An 18,082-nucleotide genomic window follows, 5' to 3' on the forward strand; every position below is an offset into this window, starting at 1 on the left:
CGAGCCCAAGATTTTCCACATACGGAGAATAGTTAACAACAACTCCGTCAAAGACAACACTAGGAGCCGATCCCAGATCCCTAGAGCCCCCCAGAACTATCGCCTGACACTTTCCAGGATTGACTCTTACTCCGAACCGAACCTACCTTTATTAAAAATTAAAATAAGTCTTGAGCTGTGGTACTGTTTTCATTTTTAGGGTTCCGTAGCCAAATGTCAAAAACGGAACCCTTATAGATTCGTCATGTCTGTTTGTCTGTCAATTTTTGTTCGAGTAGGGCGTCCCCCCCCCCCCTCATAAACCAAACTGTTAGCTTAAAAAATCTGTAAAAATTAGTACCTAATAATACTGCTTTTCATGAACATTCAAGGAAAACTATAACGGTTTACATCAGTTACTTTAAGAGTAATAGTCATTTGACTCATGTATTATAATATTTCTTAACTAGTAAACATTTCTTAGAAGAAAATATGAAAAGTGACTTTAGATGAAGTAATTGCTTGCTTCTAAAAATATATTGTGGTAATGACGGACAGATACGGAACCCTAAACTGTGCGTGGCACGACACGCACTTGGCCAATTTTTGTTGAGGTATATTTTGATGATCAAAGAATATAAGGGCGAGTCATAAATTTTGATGTTTCACTAATTTTTAAAGACACCGAGTTACAAAATTAGATGGCAATACAGTTTTTTAATTGGTGGCATTTATAATTTATTTTAGAAGTTTTCTGCTTGAATTTAAGTTACATTTAGATGCTAAATATTTTTTTCCATGCTAAGTTATATTTACAGAGGCTAACATCAAAGATAAATAGTGGCTGAAATAGTGTTGATTGTGGCTGACTTATTAATTTAGAGGACAACAGATTTTCAGAGGACAAAAATGCTAATAAAAATAAATAAATAATTTGGATGTTAAAAATAAAACAACTCTAATTATATTTTATAGTAGTAAGATAGTATGTATTTCCATGAATGTTGAGATATCGTTATTATTAAGAAACTGACCAAAGTCAAGAAATTTTATCATTTTTATAGTTTGTTGTTAAATTGAGTGATGTTAAATCTGAGTGTTAAATAGAGTTGACACTGTATTCATACAAGCCTTTTTGAGTTCTAATCTAATCTTAACACATTGTAGGATTTAATTCTATCAGAAATAGATGTATGAGAACTAATGAAACTTAAAGCACTAATCATTTCTAAAACATATTATCTAGATCTAGCAAATTTAAAATATTATTGCCAAACAATGTACCTACAAACATTATGTAAAATGATAACACAGTAAATTAAATAACTTGACTTTAATTGTTTTCAAATTAAAATATTTATTTGCACAATTTAGGGTAACATAATGATCTTAAAACTGCAATTTATTAAAAGAACAAATTATCTTATCCATATTTTGGTCTATTGCACTCTGATCACCTGGGTTTGATCACCCGTGTCATCGAAGTGAACTCCTCAACAAACTCAAAGGACACCAGTGTCGCCTGGAGTCCACTTTGATTACCTGGGTGATCAAATCCAGGTGAACAAAGTGGAATAGACCAAATGTTATTTCACATTAAAAGCTTATTCATAGATAAAAAGCCAGTTTCAAAAATAGTCTCGCTTGTTTTTAATCTCAGCTATTAGTCCACGTTCCACAATTGGTATAGTGAATCTATCAAATTCACTACCTGCACAAACATACACTGGCCGTTTTAACAGAGCTGTCAATCGTCGAGCCATGGCCGTTGCAGGTCCTTCCACGCCGAGAAGAGTCGAGGCTAAGCCAGCTCGCCCCGCCGTACCATTAGCGATGGCCGGCATGCCTAGGGCTATTTCGTTAAGTTCAGCTTTCCCACTACCGTTGCCTAACCATAAAAGCAGTGACCCCTCCATTCGCAACACTGCCACTCTGCATACCACTTCACCGCTGAGTATTTTGAATTGGTGAACTCGCCATCCACTTCGTCGGTAAACGATTCGACGTCGAGAGGTAACCGTATGCGGTGAACTGTTGTTAATCATATTTCTGATGAGAGATTACAATGCATGCCCTATTCCTGGCTGCTTAAAATCCTGAATTCTTCGTTCTTTTAGAGCTAAAATAAATAACTGCAAATTAACATGATTTACATGAGTAAACAATATTTACAAAATGACATGTCAAATGTCAACTTCAAACATTGACTTTTTACTTTTTAAACAACCTTCCAAAGAAACACAGAAATGGATATCTGTGCAAAGAAAGCACAAAAAACGATTAAAAATAAATGAGAGAGCAACGCAATGAGATACTGGAGTGGAGAAGCCCTGTGAGTTTTGCTTGATAAAGGGCACATAATGAAAATGGGTGAAACTAAAACTTTTTTATCGAAGGAAAAAACGTAAAAAAAAAAGATTTATTTTTTTTACAATATACAGAATTTTTTTCTTTTAATTACTTATTGTGAAGATCATATTGTATGAATGTGATACTAATAAAATACCCTGAAAACGGCAACAAAATGTTATTTTTGAGAAAAAATTGTATTTTATTTTGTGTTTTTTTTATTATTAGATAAAGGACATCATCCACGTTTCATATATTTTTGGTCCAAAATCAAAAGTGCCGGCCAACAAAAAAAAGTGCTGTATTCTGACAGAACTACACTGAACTGTCCTTTATTTGACACTGACAGGGGGGCCACCGTCAATAGCGGATCGCTAGTTCCGACTTTTGCCACGGTGGAAACCATGTAGTTGAACGAAGATGGTGGCACCCTTCTGTCAATATCTTCGGTGGGACATTTCAGTGTAGTTCATCTATACTATGGCACCAAAGCCGTACTAGCTCCACTGTGCGTCGAGTATTTGAGATCTAAAAGTCATCGACTATTCATACATTTTTTGTTCAAAATCAAAAGTGTCGGCCAATAAAAAAAAAGTGCTGTATTCTGACAGAATACGTCCGCCTTAGCATTTGTTACTATGACACCAAAGCTGTAGCACCACTGTACGTCGTAGTATTTGAGATCAAAGTCAGTCGTTTCATATATTTTTAGAACTCAAATACTACGATGCACAGTGGTGCTACAGCTTTGGTGCCATAGTAATAAATGCTAAGGCGGACGTATTCTATCAGAATACAGCACTTTTATTTTTTGGCCGGCACTTTTGATTTTGGACCAAAATGGATGATGTCCTTTCTCCAAATAATTCCCCTATTTGTACAGGTGGTTTTTATTAAGTACTTTGTATTATTCTCTATCGTACATAGAGGAATTAATTCCTCTACTATGCTATCGTATTACCTTCTGTAAAACCAAAAATCTCATGTCTCTATTCCTATCATTCGTTTGCTATGATCGCCACTTAACTGGTGCAAGACTACCTTATGGGCCATAAGACAACAGTCTTGCACCAGTTAGCGAATAGACTTTACTACGATTTTTAGGATTCCGTAGCCAAATGGCAAAAAACGGAACCCCTAAAGAATAAAGATTCGTCATGTTTGTCTGTCCGTCTGTATGTATGTCACAGCCATTTTTTTCCGAAACTTTAAGAGCTATATACTGTTGAAACTTGGTAGGTAGATGTATTCTGTGAACCGCATTAAGATTTTGATGCAAAAATAAAAAATAAAATATTGGGGGCTCCCCATACTTAAAACTGAAACTTAAATTTTTTTTTTCATCAAACATACGTGTTGGGGTATCTATGGATAGGTCTTCAAAAATGATATCGAGGTTTCTAAAATATTTTTTTTCTAAACCGAATAGTTTGCGTGACAGACGCTTCCAAAGTGGAAAAAAGTTGGTCCCCCCCCCCCCCCTCTAACTTCTAAAATAAGAAAAAGAAAAATCTAAAAAAATCATATCGATAGTGGAAGTATCAATTAATGTAAGGGACATTTTGGCCAAAATGAGTTATATATACCAACGCATTCAGAATTTTCGGCTCTATCGATTGGTATACTTGAAATGTTGATATCTTTAAAAAAATGTCCCTTACCTTAAACATTTTTAGTCGTCTGAATACGACTTTTGGGGAAACAAATGATTTAAAGGACGTAAATTCCTTTTAATAATACAATTCAGCCCTTACCCTAAACTGTTGGTTTTAACTTTTGAACTCATTGAACCTTACTTCATTTAAAACTTTTTGATTTATTATAATTAGGCCCTTACGTTAATATGCATATAGGATATCAATTACTTTTTTTGGTGGTGATATGCATTTAATGCCTCCCACTCCTACTACACTTATGAACACTAAGTTGTCTTGTTTCTATCTTTTTTCTGTTCATTTTTACGCAGTTGGGTTTTTGACCGAGGGGCTGAAGGCTCTTCAGAAGCTGTTCAATTCCGTCATCCTCGAAGGAAAAACGCCTACGGTATGGCACAGAAGTGTGGTGACACTCTTCTTCAAAAAAGGCGACAAAACCTTGTTGAAGAATTATAGACCCATCTCACTTCCGAGCCATGTCTACAAGCTGTTTTCGAGAGTCATTACGAATCGTCTCGCTCGTAAGCTCGATGACTTCCAGCCTCTCAATCTCTCAATCGCTTTAGTACACCACATACATACGCCACGGCAGATTATACAGAAGACCGAGGAGTATAGTCAGTCACTTTGCCTGGCGTTTGTGGACTATGAGAAAGCTTCGATCGAGACCTGGGCAGTACCTACTACAGTTTCTCCAACGGTGTCAAATTGACTACCTATATCGATACATCGAAATGTTGAAAGGCTTGTACGAAAACGCCACAATGTCGTTCCGTCTCCAGGATCAAGACTCGAAACCAGTTGCAGCAGCAGACAGGGGGAACTGAAAACTCCGAAACTGTTTCTGGACTGGAACGGATTCGGCATAAATATCAACGGTGAGTAAATAACCCACCTTCGATTCGCAAACGATATCATAGCCATGGCTGAGACCGTGGAAGATCTAGGCACAATGCACAATGGCCTGAGTCGAGCCTCTCAACAAGGGGGTCTTAAAATGAAACATGGACAAGACAAAATCATGTCAAATGTCCGTGTTGCACCCACTCCTCTAAAGGTTGGATACTCTACACTCGGCAGTTGTTGACACTTATATGTACCTAGTACAAACAGTCCAGTTAGGCTGGTTATAGTGTCACGCGGACCGTCCAGTGCGGATCCGCTTCACACAGCCGATCTGTAAACTTCGAGGAAGCGTTTTAGAGTAATGCGGTCCGCAGGAATCGCTCGCTCCCTATCAGTTCATACAGATTGGCTGTGCGGAGCGATCCGCACTGACGGTCTGCGTGACACTAAAACCAGCCTTAGGTAGGTCTAACTTCGTGGAAGAGGTCAATCGTCGAATCCAACTCGGCTGGCAACGTTCAGGAAGCTTCGTGATATTCTCACGTCTGAAATATCGCACTGTCTCAAGACAAAAGTCTTTGATAACTTATGGATCTGAGACGTGGTCGCTTACTGTGGGCCTCATAAGAAGACTCAAGGTCAAAGGCGATGGAGCGTGCTATGCTCGTAGTGATTGAACCAGAAATGACGTGATCCGCAGGAGAACCAAAGTGACTGACATAGTCCGCAGAATCGCTAAAATCAAGTGGCAGTGGATGGAGCTCGTAGCTTGCAAAGCTGATGGCCGCTGGGGCAGAAAAATTCTTGAGTGGCGACCACGAGCTGGAAGACGTAATGTGCTGCAGACCCCCACTAGGTCGACCGACGATCTGGTGAAGGTTGTAGGAGGTGCCTGGATGCGGGCGGCGCAGGACCGGTTGTTGTGGAAATCCTTGGGGGAAGACCTTTGTCCAGCAGTGGACGTCATTCGGCTAAAACGAACGAACGATGATTGAAAAAAAAACCTATCTGCGTAAAAATGAACAGAAAAAGATAGAAACAAGACAACTTGTTCACAAATGCAGATGTAGGCATCATCAGTGACTAAATGTTTTGTTGGTGATGTGTATTTGATGCCTCCAACTGCATTTGTGAACACTAAGTTGTCTTGTTTCTATCTCTTCTCTTCGTTTTGTTAATGAATACTCGAATGCAACCTCTACTTACATCAGGTTTCAATGTTAAAATTGTCAAGTTACAATAATATTACTGTCGTGTTTATTCTTAAATGTACCTTACAACATACATGACATTCCATACTGTGAAATTTCAACATTGTAAGGTACAGTCAAGCTCGTTTTTTTAATGTAAGGGACATGCTATCTTTTAAACTACCCATTTTTCGAAAATTTGGCGTTTATATTATGAAAGAACAGAAAATTCTAAGAAACTTTGCCATAGAAACTATTTAAATCGTAACATCACATAAAAAGATATTGAGGTATAAAGAAAAAAAAAACGTTTTTTGGCTCTCCTGAAAAGTCGTGTTTTGTCCCTTACAGTAATTGATATTTCCACTATCGATATGATGTACATTACTATAAAAACTACCAACGAAAATTGTTTTGAACGAGATCTAGTGAGTAGTTTTTTTTAATACCTCGTAAATCGTAAATCGCTTATTACCGCGCAATCTTTCATACAAATAACTTAAAGTAAAAAAAAAAACATAAATCAATCGTACGGAACCCTTTGTGCGTGAGTCCGACACGCACTTGGCCGGTTTTTAGAATAATTTATGTGATTCCCATGTCCGTTTTTCATCTAGCCTAGCACTAGGCCCAAGTATTTTTCTATAGCAACTACCCTATTAAATTCATACAAAAAAGACTTAATAGGTACGTAAAAATACTTGTAAACTGTTACTGCTATTATTCAATCATAGCTAAGCTATAATAACACAATAATTATTAAATTAAATATTATCTTTATCAAACTGGCTGTATAGATGAGATCCAAAGCCGTATAAAACTTGCATCAAAAAAAATAAGTATTTCCTTGTCTTATTTTTACCCACATTTTCGACCAATAAGAAAGAAACATTTGTATTATTTTATCTACTATTTGTCAAACGTTATGCCGTGTATTTTTACTATTGGTTATCCAGACGTTTTGACAATTCAACTACCAATAGCAATAAACTTCAGAAATTTCTTGCGTGGATATTGCAGAGCGTGGTCCAGCATTTTTAGACAGTTTTCAAACCGGCATTGTCAGGAGGTGACAAAATCTTCGTTAAAAAATATTGTTTCTCCCAACTAAACTAGCAATGAAATACTTTTTATTGCTAGGCGTCGGCCTCCTGTTTCTCTCAGGTAAAGGATTTCTATATTTTTTGCTCACTTTCGTACAGAAAAAGTAGTTGCCATGAATTTGATTAATTTTTTTTACGCTCCGGTTCGAAACGAATTCAATGATTCAACTCAAAAGCTTTGTGTGATGTTTCGGAAGTCGGTCACCTACCGGATCGTTTAACTCACTATTCCTTTGCACCCACCTGATAAACTATCATTAAGTACAATGCGCTGAAGCTAGAACTTTCTTTGACACACAACGTAGTAGGTGGGTACCTATTCAATCAAAATACCCGTAAAGTTTTTTCAGTAGCTGTAGGCTGTGAAAGTTGTAGGTGTTCGAAGCAATAGTTCCATATCGCGCGGTGGTGTTGTTGCAGGAGGCGCGCGCGGCCAGGAGGGCGTGGGCTCGGTGGAGGAGCTGACGGTGGACGCCGACCTGGGCGCCTCACGCGAGGGCTCGCGGACTGGTGAGCTGTTGTCTGTCTACAACTGAACCGCTGCTGAAGTTGACAGAAAATAATACTTATCTCGACATTCATCTTCAGGATCATTAACAACTCGACTTATGAGTTTACTTCAATTCACCTCATTTTTTTTTAATTTAGTCTGTGTTGGGAGTTTTAAACAAAGTCAAAATGTGATTTAAGTCAAAAACACCACTTTATTCGATATTTTAAACTGTTATCAATCTAGCTTACTTAACTATCATAATACCCATAAGATTATGTGATAACATAGTTGCCATTTATTGGTTGAACATTGAACATGGATGTTTTTGGTCGGATCCTTCATTTCTGCTTGAGCTTGTCATCAGCGGCTAGCACGAGGAGGCGCGCCTTGAGCCAGGCCGAGTCTTGGATGTGGTGGTTTAGTCTTTTGTCGCTAAAAGAAGCGAACGATATTTTGGATGCCTCTTTCCACCACCATCCATATCTGCCAAAACAGTGTGGTCTATTTTTTAAATTTATTAACAGAAGCACAGAATCATAATTACATTTACAGTGTAATAAACTCTATATAATGACACTCATTGGACTTAGCATTTTTCGACGTAATAGAGAATAACAATATTTTATTGAGTGACCCGTATGTACCTACATTATGCAATAATAATATTTGATTTGATTTAATAGAGAGCGGACTTGAAACAGAGCGACAGTTAAGGGATAGAAAACATAAAGTCAAGAAAATTTGATTTTATAAGGAGTTTGTTGTCAAATCAAGTGGCATTATAAAGAGTTTACACTGTTTTTGAAAAAGCAATCTATCTTAAGATAGGTCGTATCCCGGTGCACTGAACGGTCATGTGAGCCTCAGCGGCGGTAGTTAGGCTGCGTTCCAGAGCCAGAAAGAAGAAAAAAAAGGCATTTCCATTATTCCGGACTTCCGTTCTGGTTTCCGGCAAATCTGCCGGACGCCGGGCTGAGTGTTCACATTACACTGGATCCCGCAAGAAAATCGGACAGTCAAGTCTACTTTTATCAAAAAATGCGAGCCGAATGACGCGCGGGGAACACGGGCGGGGCGACTGATACCGCACAAACTCGTTCACACTGCTCCGGTCCGGTGGTTCTGCCGGAACTTCGCAGTGACAAAACGCTCGGTAAAAATGCCGGGCCCGGCAAAAAGCGGGATCTGGGATAACGTGAATAGTTTCATATAAATTGTACAGTCACTAGCCCTTCCGGGAGTTCAACCGGTCCGGCGTAGTGGAAGCGGCCTCACTCGTGCGCGGCGGTGGCGGGCGCGCGCAGCTTGTCGCGGGGCCCGCGCGCGAACAGCCCGCGAAGCCGCGCCAGCGCGCGCTGCGTGCGCTCCGCCTCCACGCCGCCGCCGTCCGGCTCCGAGCGCCGGTAGAACTTGTCCGTCACCGTCGCCGCTGCAAACGATATTTCATTATTCATATTGTGAATCGTTGAAAAACTAGTCGGCTACGATGACCGAGCATTCGGCGACGCTCTCGATACGAACGTAGGCCCAGAGGCTTGACAGACGACACGTCGGAGCGGCCGGGCTCCTGCTGCGCCGCGAACCGCAGCTTGAACGAGCGCGCGTGCAGCACCCGCCCGCCGCCGTCCGCGCCCGCCGCCGCCGCCGACCCCGCCGCCGCCGCCGCCGACCCTGCCGCCGCACCCGCCGCCGGGCTGGCTCCTTCCGTATCCGACATCCTTGCACTGATGTTCAGATTCTGCACACCGCCTTTACACTCTCCGACGACAGAGTTGGAACAGGATGAAAGACCCTTTTCAGGATCGATTTGTAAACGAGTGCGAGAGCCGCTCGAACGATACAGATTTATTAACCACCCAGTCGGGGCGCAAACATCAGTCAGTTGCTAATGATAACTGTGGCGACGGGAATGATTGATCGATACCCACGCTCCAAACTTTGATGTGTTTATTAATTAACTGTTAATACATGATTACGCGCGTGCGATTTGGATGTACTGATTAATTGCATCGCATTGATTTTATTATTAATGTCATATTCATTGGTTGAGGCATGAAATACGTTTCATGACGACATTTAAATGTATGTAGTCTGCTACGACACATTTCATCTGGGGGCACGGCAGTGCCCCCGCCAAGTCGAGCGCGAAGCAAACACTGCCGTACCATCCTTTACTGGAACCATTTCGCCGCATTTTCAGGCCCCTATTTGAGAACCTCTGGATAAGACCACAACGCAGAAATTTTCGTCATCTAGTAAGATATAATCACATACTTTAAATCCAAAATTTCAAGCCTGTAGGTCATTTAGTTCCGAAGTTAAGCGAAAGCAAAGTTTCGTATTTACGACACTCATTCACTGATAATCATCAAAATAGAACTAGTACTTCCCGTAAACTCAGAGAGCTGAAATTTGGTACAGAGTTAGGGTTTAATGGCCACATAAAGGGAAAACTATAAAAACTAGGAAAATCGAAGATCTGGAGTAACACCACATTCATAATCAATACTACTCCGGCACCGTGGTGTTCGCATGTTCGCTTGTTCGCTCGCCACTAGATGGCGCTAGCACTAGCAAGCGGTGTCCAGATTTTTTTCCTTTCTAGAGTCCCCCGTCGATTAAGTTGAATGTTATGTAATTTGCATTTCGTTAATTTCGTTTATTATATTATAAGGTTCGCTAAGGTTATGTTATTTAAATAATTGTTCATTCGTTGTTCGTTGTCCATTTTAAGGGTCGTTGAGTTTATTTGTGTTTAATATCGTAAAAAAATGTCGATAAAACGACGACGTTAAATAATTTTGCCACTTTCTACAAAAAGAAGTGAAATCCCACCAAAAACATTCTGTAAAAAACTAGCCAAGTCTCGGTGGAGCTGCTTGTTTATCTCTAAAAAATAATGAAATCTAGACAAAGTCGTGCCAAGTCTATGGTTCCTTACTGCGATTTCTTTATTAATATAGTTAATGTTGTGTGACTTGGCCGTTGAACAATCTTTATTAAAATAATTACATAAGTATTATTGAAATACGCAACTTTATTAAACCTACAATTGACTGGTTATTGTTGAATCAACGTTTTCCAAGTGGCGCGGTAGGTAGCGGTTCTAGCGACCGATTGGTGCAATTGTGTCATGGAGCACCTCGTTTTGTACCCTTCAACGGCCAAGTCACACAACATTAACTATATTAATAAAGAAATCGCAGTAAGGAACCATAGACTTGGCACGACTTTGTCTAGATTTCATTATTTTTTAGAGATAAACAAGCAGCTCCACCGAGACTTGGCTAGTTTTTTACAGAATGTTTTTGGTGGGATTGTATTTTACACATAATTCAGCACACGATTTATAGTTTTAGCTTATAGTGACGTGAACGTTATTAATTAGTCATTTCAATTTTATTTTTTCAATAATTATTGCAAGCCTTTTTTCGATTTTTAAATATGTCAGGTTAGGCGTGGTGGCCCACTAGATATCCTCTTAGTGTGGGACCTCGTCAGGCGCGGATCCAGCCGTTAAAAAAGGTTGTGGGCACAACCACCAAAAATGAGCAAAGTGAGAGTTGGATCACTACATGCCCGGACATACATGCATGCCTATCGATCTTATCAATAGATCATAATTAAAACAAGCAAATTAGGGTTTTGGGCATGCCCACAGTGCCCACAACCGTGGATCCGCGCCTGGACCTCGTCCTGCTTCAACATTGTTCAAAAAGTAAATATTTGGTTACGCCGCTTGGCGGAGGGCGCGGGCGTCAACAAGTATAACAGAGTCGTTGCGTGCGTGCCGCAGACGCGGAGGCGCTGCTGCGCGAGGAGGAGGCCATCTCGCCGGACGGGCTCAGCGTGGCGCAGCTGCGCGAGCTGCGCGACCGCGCGCAGAACTTCACCTTCCAGACCGAGGTCAACCGCATGATGAAGCTCATCATCAACTCGCTCTACAAGAACAAGGAGGTACGTCTCGCCCGCGACTCGCCACCGGCTCGCGCCCGACTTCGGCGCCGCTGAACTGACTCGACCGTTTGTCGCAGATCTTCCTCCGCGAGTTGATCTCGAACGGCTCGGACGCGCTGGACAAGATCCGGCTGCTGTCGCTGACGGACCGCGACGTGCTGGAGCGCAACCCCGAGCTCAGCATCCGCATCAAGGCCGAGCCCGAGCGCCGCCTGCTGCACATCGTCGACTCGGGCGTGGGCATGACGCGCCACGACCTCGTCAACAACCTCGGCACCATCGCCAAGTCCGGCACCGCCGACTTCCTCTCCAAGATGCAGGACGCCGAGAAGGTACGCGCCGCGCCCGCCCCCTCCCCGGCCCGCCCGGCCCGCCCCGCCTGACGTCCCGCGCTTGTGTCCGCAGTCGAACGCGCAGGAGATGAACGACATGATCGGCCAGTTCGGCGTGGGCTTCTACTCCGCCTTCCTGGTGGCCGACAAGGTGTCGGTGGCGTCCAAGCACAACGACGACGCGCAGCACTTCTGGGAGTCCGACGCCAGCTCCTTCAGCGTGGCGCCCGACCCGCGCGGCGACACGCTCAAGCGCGGCACGCACATCACGTGAGTAGCCAGCCGGCCTCGCCACCTCACCTCACCACCACCTCATCGAAGCCACAACAGGGAAGCTCTGCCCTTACACTTTATACAATCTATCATTGTTTTATATCTATACTTTTATTAATATTTTAAACCTGAAGAGTTTATTTTATTTAGTTTCTAATAAAACTACACCGCGTTGAGTCGTTTGTAACCCTCGCCCTCGCGCCCGCAGCCTGCACATGAAGGAGGAGGCGGCCGACTACCTGCAGCCCGACACCATCCGCGCGCTGGTCAAGAAGTACTCGCAGTTCATCAACTTCCCCATCTACCTGTGGGCCTCGCGCACCGAGACCGTGGAGGAGCCGGCCGAGCCCGAGGCCGACGCCGACGACGACGCGCAGGTGGAGGACGCCGAGGACAAGGACAAGGAGACCAAGAAGACCGAGAAGACCGTGTGGGACTGGGAGCTCATGAACGACAACAAGCCCATCTGGACGCGCAAGCCCAGCGACGTGGCCGACGACGAGTACACCTCCTTCTACCGCACGCTCACCAAGGACTCGTCGCCGCCGCTCGCCAGGTGGGTAGCGCAGTGCGCACATAGACCTCATGTCGAGATTCACGAGTGGGAGTCGTACGAGCGCTTCTTGAGAAGTCACATGAATAAACTTGTGCTTCTACTCTACATAGTCTTTAAAATTTTTTTGAATTTCATCGAATTCAAAGTTGGAATCTCAATATAAAAAAAAGATTATACTAAAGAGAATTTGAGATTTTGCGCACTCGGGGCGGTGCTGAGTGACCGCGTGTGTGGCTGTTGCAGGGCGCACTTCGTGGCGGAGGGCGAGGTGACGTTCCGCGCGCTGCTGTTCGTGCCGCGCGTGCAGCCCGCCGACAGCTTCAACCGCTACGGCACCAGCACCGACAGCATCAAGCTCTACGTGCGCCGCGTCTTCATCACCGACGAGTTCAACGACCTCATGCCCAACTACCTCGCCTTCATCCAGGTCGGTTCCCTTTTCGAACTCCGCCGCTTCGTCCGAAACCCGACGAGGCCGTGAAGTTTAATCGTTTCTGGAAAGTCTCGGTCGCGGAACTGACGCGGCGCGCATGTTGCAGGGCATCGTGGACAGCGACGACCTGCCGCTCAACGTGTCGCGCGAGACGCTGCAGCAGCACAAGCTCATCAAGATCATCAAGAAGAAGCTCGTGCGCAAGGCGCTCGATATGCTCAAGAAGATCCCTGACGACGAATACCCGCACTTCTGGAAGGAGTACTCCACCAAGTCAGTGCGACCGCTTGTTTTTTTTTTTTTGCTGTTTTGTTACAGGAATTCGCGGTATCTGATTAATAATGTTCAACCGACGTTCACGAGCTCGAACGTCTCAAAAAGTGCATAAATAACGACCATTCGTGCGTTTTATCCTTCGTCACTTGAATAGATTCGATTCGACGATAACCAAACGAGTCCCCCCCGCAGCATCAAGCTGGGCGTGATGGAGGACCCCAGCAACCGCTCGCGCCTGGCCAAGCTGCTGCGCTTCCACTCGTCGCGCGGCGACGACATGACGTTCCTGGCCGACTACGTGGCGCGCATGCGGCCCGGCCAGGCGCACATCTACTACGTGGCCGGCACCAGCCTGGCCGAGGTGCGGCGCTCGCCCTTCGCCGAGCGGCTCGAGGCGCGCGGCTACGAGGTGCTGTACCTCACCGAGGCCGTGGACGAGTACTGCCTGTCCTCGCTGCCCGAGTACGACGGCAAGAAGTTCCAGAACATCGCCAAGGAGATCTTCGACCTCGAAGACAGTGAGATTCGCTTCGTTTTTTATTATTATTATTACAAGCTTTATATTGACTTCACTTGTTAGTATGTGTGGGACAAATCTTGCAACTGAATTTAAGACCACTTCTCCTCAACCGATTGAGTTACAATTTGGTGTACTTATGTAAGTACGATGACAATACAATGTTATGGTACCATTGAGCTGGTCTGATGATGGAGTCAGGAGGTGGCCATAGGAGCTCCTAAACGAAACGGCGGAAACTTATCGTGTTTGGGTTCATTAGATTCGACTTCCCGAGAACTTTGGTGCAGGATAAAGCTTGTTTTTAAAAAAGTTATTTCTTTATTATAATTTTATTTGTTATCGAGAAACGTCGCGCCGCGATATGAATTGACTTTCGTCCGTTTCTCGCCCCGGCAGGCCCCGCGCAGAAGGAGCAGTTCGAGGCGCACAAGAAGCGGTTCGAGCCGCTGACGCGCTGGCTGGCGCAGAAGCTGGACGCGCACATCACGCGCGCCGTCGTGTCGCGCCGCCTCGCGCGCTCGCCCGCCGCGCTCGCCGCCACCGCCTTCGGCTGGACCGGCAACATGGAGCGCCTGGCGCTCTCCAACGCGCACCAGAAGGTAGCGGCGCGCTCGCCCTCCCCGGCCGGCCCGACTAGGGCTTCCAATCCCGCACCCCATGCTCGATCCCGGTATTGGCGGGAGTTGGAATTCAAATCCCGCGGGATCCCGGTATTGGCGGGATCCCGCATATAATTATGAAAAATATTATGTGAGGCAAATAAAACAATACATTAATCAATTTAAATCAACGTAATTTCACTTTAATTAACGTTAAATGAGATCATTCAAATTACACTTCAATTACTGAGATCAAATATAAAAATACAATCAACTTTAATCAAGTACAATAGAAAAAAACTGTTTTTTTCTGAATGATAAATAATCATGTAGTTTCTTTCATATTTTTTTTTATCATTCAATTGGAAATGTTTGCGAAGAAAACATAGCATGTCTAAAGTGTCGTCTGCCAAATTGCAGCGTATTTTAGAGGCAATATAGCCAGCAGCAGAGAAGGCTCTTACGGCTTCCACACTAGTCGGTGGTATTCCTTTTAAATAATTATATGTAAATGTGAGATATTTCCCCATTGACCCTCCGGACTCATAAAGAGTTTTTCAGTAGCCGACCGATCGCAGTCGCTAATGGTCGTGCGCATGTTTCTTTACAGTCCCGCAAATCCCGCGGGATCTCGCACCCGTAATCCCGCAGCACGCGGGACTAAAAAATGATGCGGGATCCCGGAATACCGAAATCTCGGTATTGCGGGATTGGAAGCCCTAGGCCCGACGACACATCGCTCACCCGCGCTCTCTGTCCGCAGGCGGACGACGCGCAGCGCAAGCACCACCTGATGCAGAAGAAGCTGCTGGAGATCAACCCGCGCCACCCCGTGGTCGCGGAGCTGCTGCGCCGCGTGACCGACGACCCCGACGGCGCCGCCGCGCTGCAGGCCGCCGAGACGCTGTACCGCACGGCCGCGCTGAGGTGAGTGCCGGGCGGGGTGTGGGGCAGCGTTGCCGGACGTCCCGATTTTGGCGGGACGTCCCGATTTTTAAATCAAATTTTAATGTCCCGCGCGGGACAGGCTCGGTCCCGCTTTTCGGAGAGAGACCACTTCACCAGACTATTGTTTGAAACGCCATATTATTCTAAAGAATAAAACTTTTATAATTTTTTTCTTTTTTTATTCTAAAGACGAATTTAACGATAGAATAAATCTGATTTAAAATATTATTTTTTTGTTAAAATACATTTTCTATGGCTACTTTTGCTATCTATTGTCACGTAAACGTAATTTTAAGTCAAATAAAAAGATAAATATTTAAAAACCTTTGATTAAATACGTTTTTTTTACTATGTCCCGCTTCTGACGGAAGAATCCCGCTATTTTCACTCAAAAAGTACCAAAGTCCCGACTTGGCGAAAAAAAAAACTGGCAACGCTGGTGTGGGGTGGGAGGTGGGACGGACGCGCAGGAGCCCGCTGACGCTCGCGTGTGCGCAGGTCGGGCTACATGCTGCAGGAGGGGCAGGCGGTGCAGTTCGCGGAGAGCGTGGAGGCGATGCTGCAGGCGGCGCTGGGGCTGCCGCCGGGCGCGCGCGCCGAGCCCGAGCCCGACGACGAGCCCGCGCCCGCCGACGCCGACGCCGACGCCGAGGACGTGCCGGCCGAGGACCACGACGAGCTGTAGGCGCTAGGAGGTATCGAACTAGGTTAATTTTTAGGGACCGTACTGAGATTCGAGCGCGTGGTCGTGGCGCTCCTTCCTGCATTTACGTTTATATTCGGTGGATGAGTGCGCGTGTGTGCGTTTTGGTATGATGAAAATGTGACGCGTGACGCGGTTTTATGTAATGTAAATAAATTATATTTATTAAACCATATTTTTCTTTTCTCCCTCGCTTTCCCTGATGTGTTTGTCGAGACCTGAATTTGAATATCCGCATTGATTCGACTTGCCGATAACTATGACCTATAGTCCTATACATTGTATAATAATATATATTTTAAGAACCTCTGCTAAAACGCGCGGGCGCTCACAGTATATTTCTTATAAATTAACAACTCTGACGGATGACGAACTAACTGACTTATATTACCACTAGCGGCCGCCCGCGACTTCGTACGCGTGGATCCCGTTTTACCCGCTTAGGGGCGGAGTTTCGTAAAATCCTTTGAGAGTGGATGCCTACGTCATGAAATCTACCTGCATGCCGAATTTCAGCCCGATCCGTCCAGTGGTTTGGGCTGTGCGTTGATAGATCACTATGTCAACTCCTTAGAATGTTTTGTAAAAAAATTAAGATTGTATTTGTCTACTAACCATAAATAGATATAAGTACTTACTAACATTAAATGTAATTTCAAATTGGCAATGTGAGCGCTTTGGATATAAATCTGTAAGCTCACTTGCATGTTAATTAAATAAATAAATAAATAAATAAAATAAATAAATAAATAAATGTCAGTCAGTCAGTCACCTTTAGAGTTATATACAGGGTGTTCGGCGGAAGGTTAAACAAACTTCGTAGGTGTATAGGTAGGTTCATTTTAAGAATACAAGTTCGCCCATTTCACCCTAAGTGAGCTACTTTTTTTAATTGATATTTTGTTTTTATTTATTTTTTTCCGAAATTTGACCTGAAAACTGCTTCATTTTTTTTTCTCGTGTGTTTTCAAACGATTTTTTTATTTGATATTAATATTGAATATGTCTTAGTCAAATAAAATAAATTTCAGATCCAGATAATGATTATAGCTAGTTACGAGCCGCCAAAGTTTAACAAAAGTACAAACCACGATGAAAAATTCAACTTAGAATTCGATTTCAAAAATAATTAAAGGTGATAATGGATTGCCAATGATTTTCAAAGCATCTCTAGCTTCTCTTCTTTCCAATGATATATCACATGTAGTAATTTGAATGGTAGCTGTACAGTCAGCGTCAGATAGATCGAAGCGAAGCGTCTAAGATCGCCAAAATGATTGAGGTGGAAATGTGTAAAGCAAAAGTTATCATTTGACAGCTCATAACGTACGATTATTCTAACGCTTTAACTGACTATCGTACCTACGTTATGAACTGTCAAATGATTACGATTGCTTTACACAATGCCACCTCTGATATTCAATACCTACATATTTCATATACAGAGTGGAAATGATAAGTGATCTCACTCGATTATTTCTAAACTATACAAGATATCGAAAAACTGGTTACTGATCCTGAAAGTGCTTCACGAGCTCTTTCAAACGGTATCAGTAATAGGTTACAGATCCAGTTAGGATCTATCGAAAAATTCAATGTTTTCAGCCTCCATACTAAATGTATGCCAGCCACACAATATTAGAAGTGTTAATTTTTTATTTAATTATAAACACTTAAAATTAACTCGTAAATTACATTCTTAATTAAAATTATTCATGGAAAACATTGGTTTTAGGTTTTACTTGCTATAACTTTATCAAGACATGAGTGCCATGACTGTGGTAGTACTAAATGTATGGAAGCTGGAAACATTGAATTTTCGGATAGATCCAGTTTATTTTGTAACTTATTATTGATGCCGTTGGATAGA

General features: G+C 43.4%; 1 protein-coding gene across 1 annotated transcript; it reads left to right on the forward strand.

Annotated features, from left to right (window-relative positions):
- The first annotated feature begins 7,044 nt into the window (after window positions 1-7,044).
- Window positions 7,045-16,382, forward strand: LOC135071293 (endoplasmin). The gene is made up of 12 exons (XM_063965081.1): window positions 7,045-7,183; window positions 7,543-7,632; window positions 11,412-11,572; window positions 11,650-11,904; window positions 11,978-12,174; window positions 12,386-12,733; window positions 12,977-13,160; window positions 13,273-13,439; window positions 13,635-13,960; window positions 14,359-14,561; window positions 15,325-15,488; window positions 16,008-16,382. The coding sequence occupies exons 1-12, from the start codon at window positions 7,138-7,140 to the stop codon at window positions 16,192-16,194; spliced, it is 2,328 nt and encodes a 775-aa protein (XP_063821151.1). The 5' UTR covers window positions 7,045-7,137; the 3' UTR covers window positions 16,195-16,382.
- The last annotated feature ends 1,700 nt before the right edge of the window (window positions 16,383-18,082 follow it).

This window comes from Ostrinia nubilalis, chromosome 4 (genome assembly GCF_963855985.1).
Source record: "Ostrinia nubilalis chromosome 4, ilOstNubi1.1, whole genome shotgun sequence".
NCBI classification, from domain to species: Eukaryota; Metazoa; Arthropoda; class Insecta; order Lepidoptera; family Crambidae; genus Ostrinia; species Ostrinia nubilalis.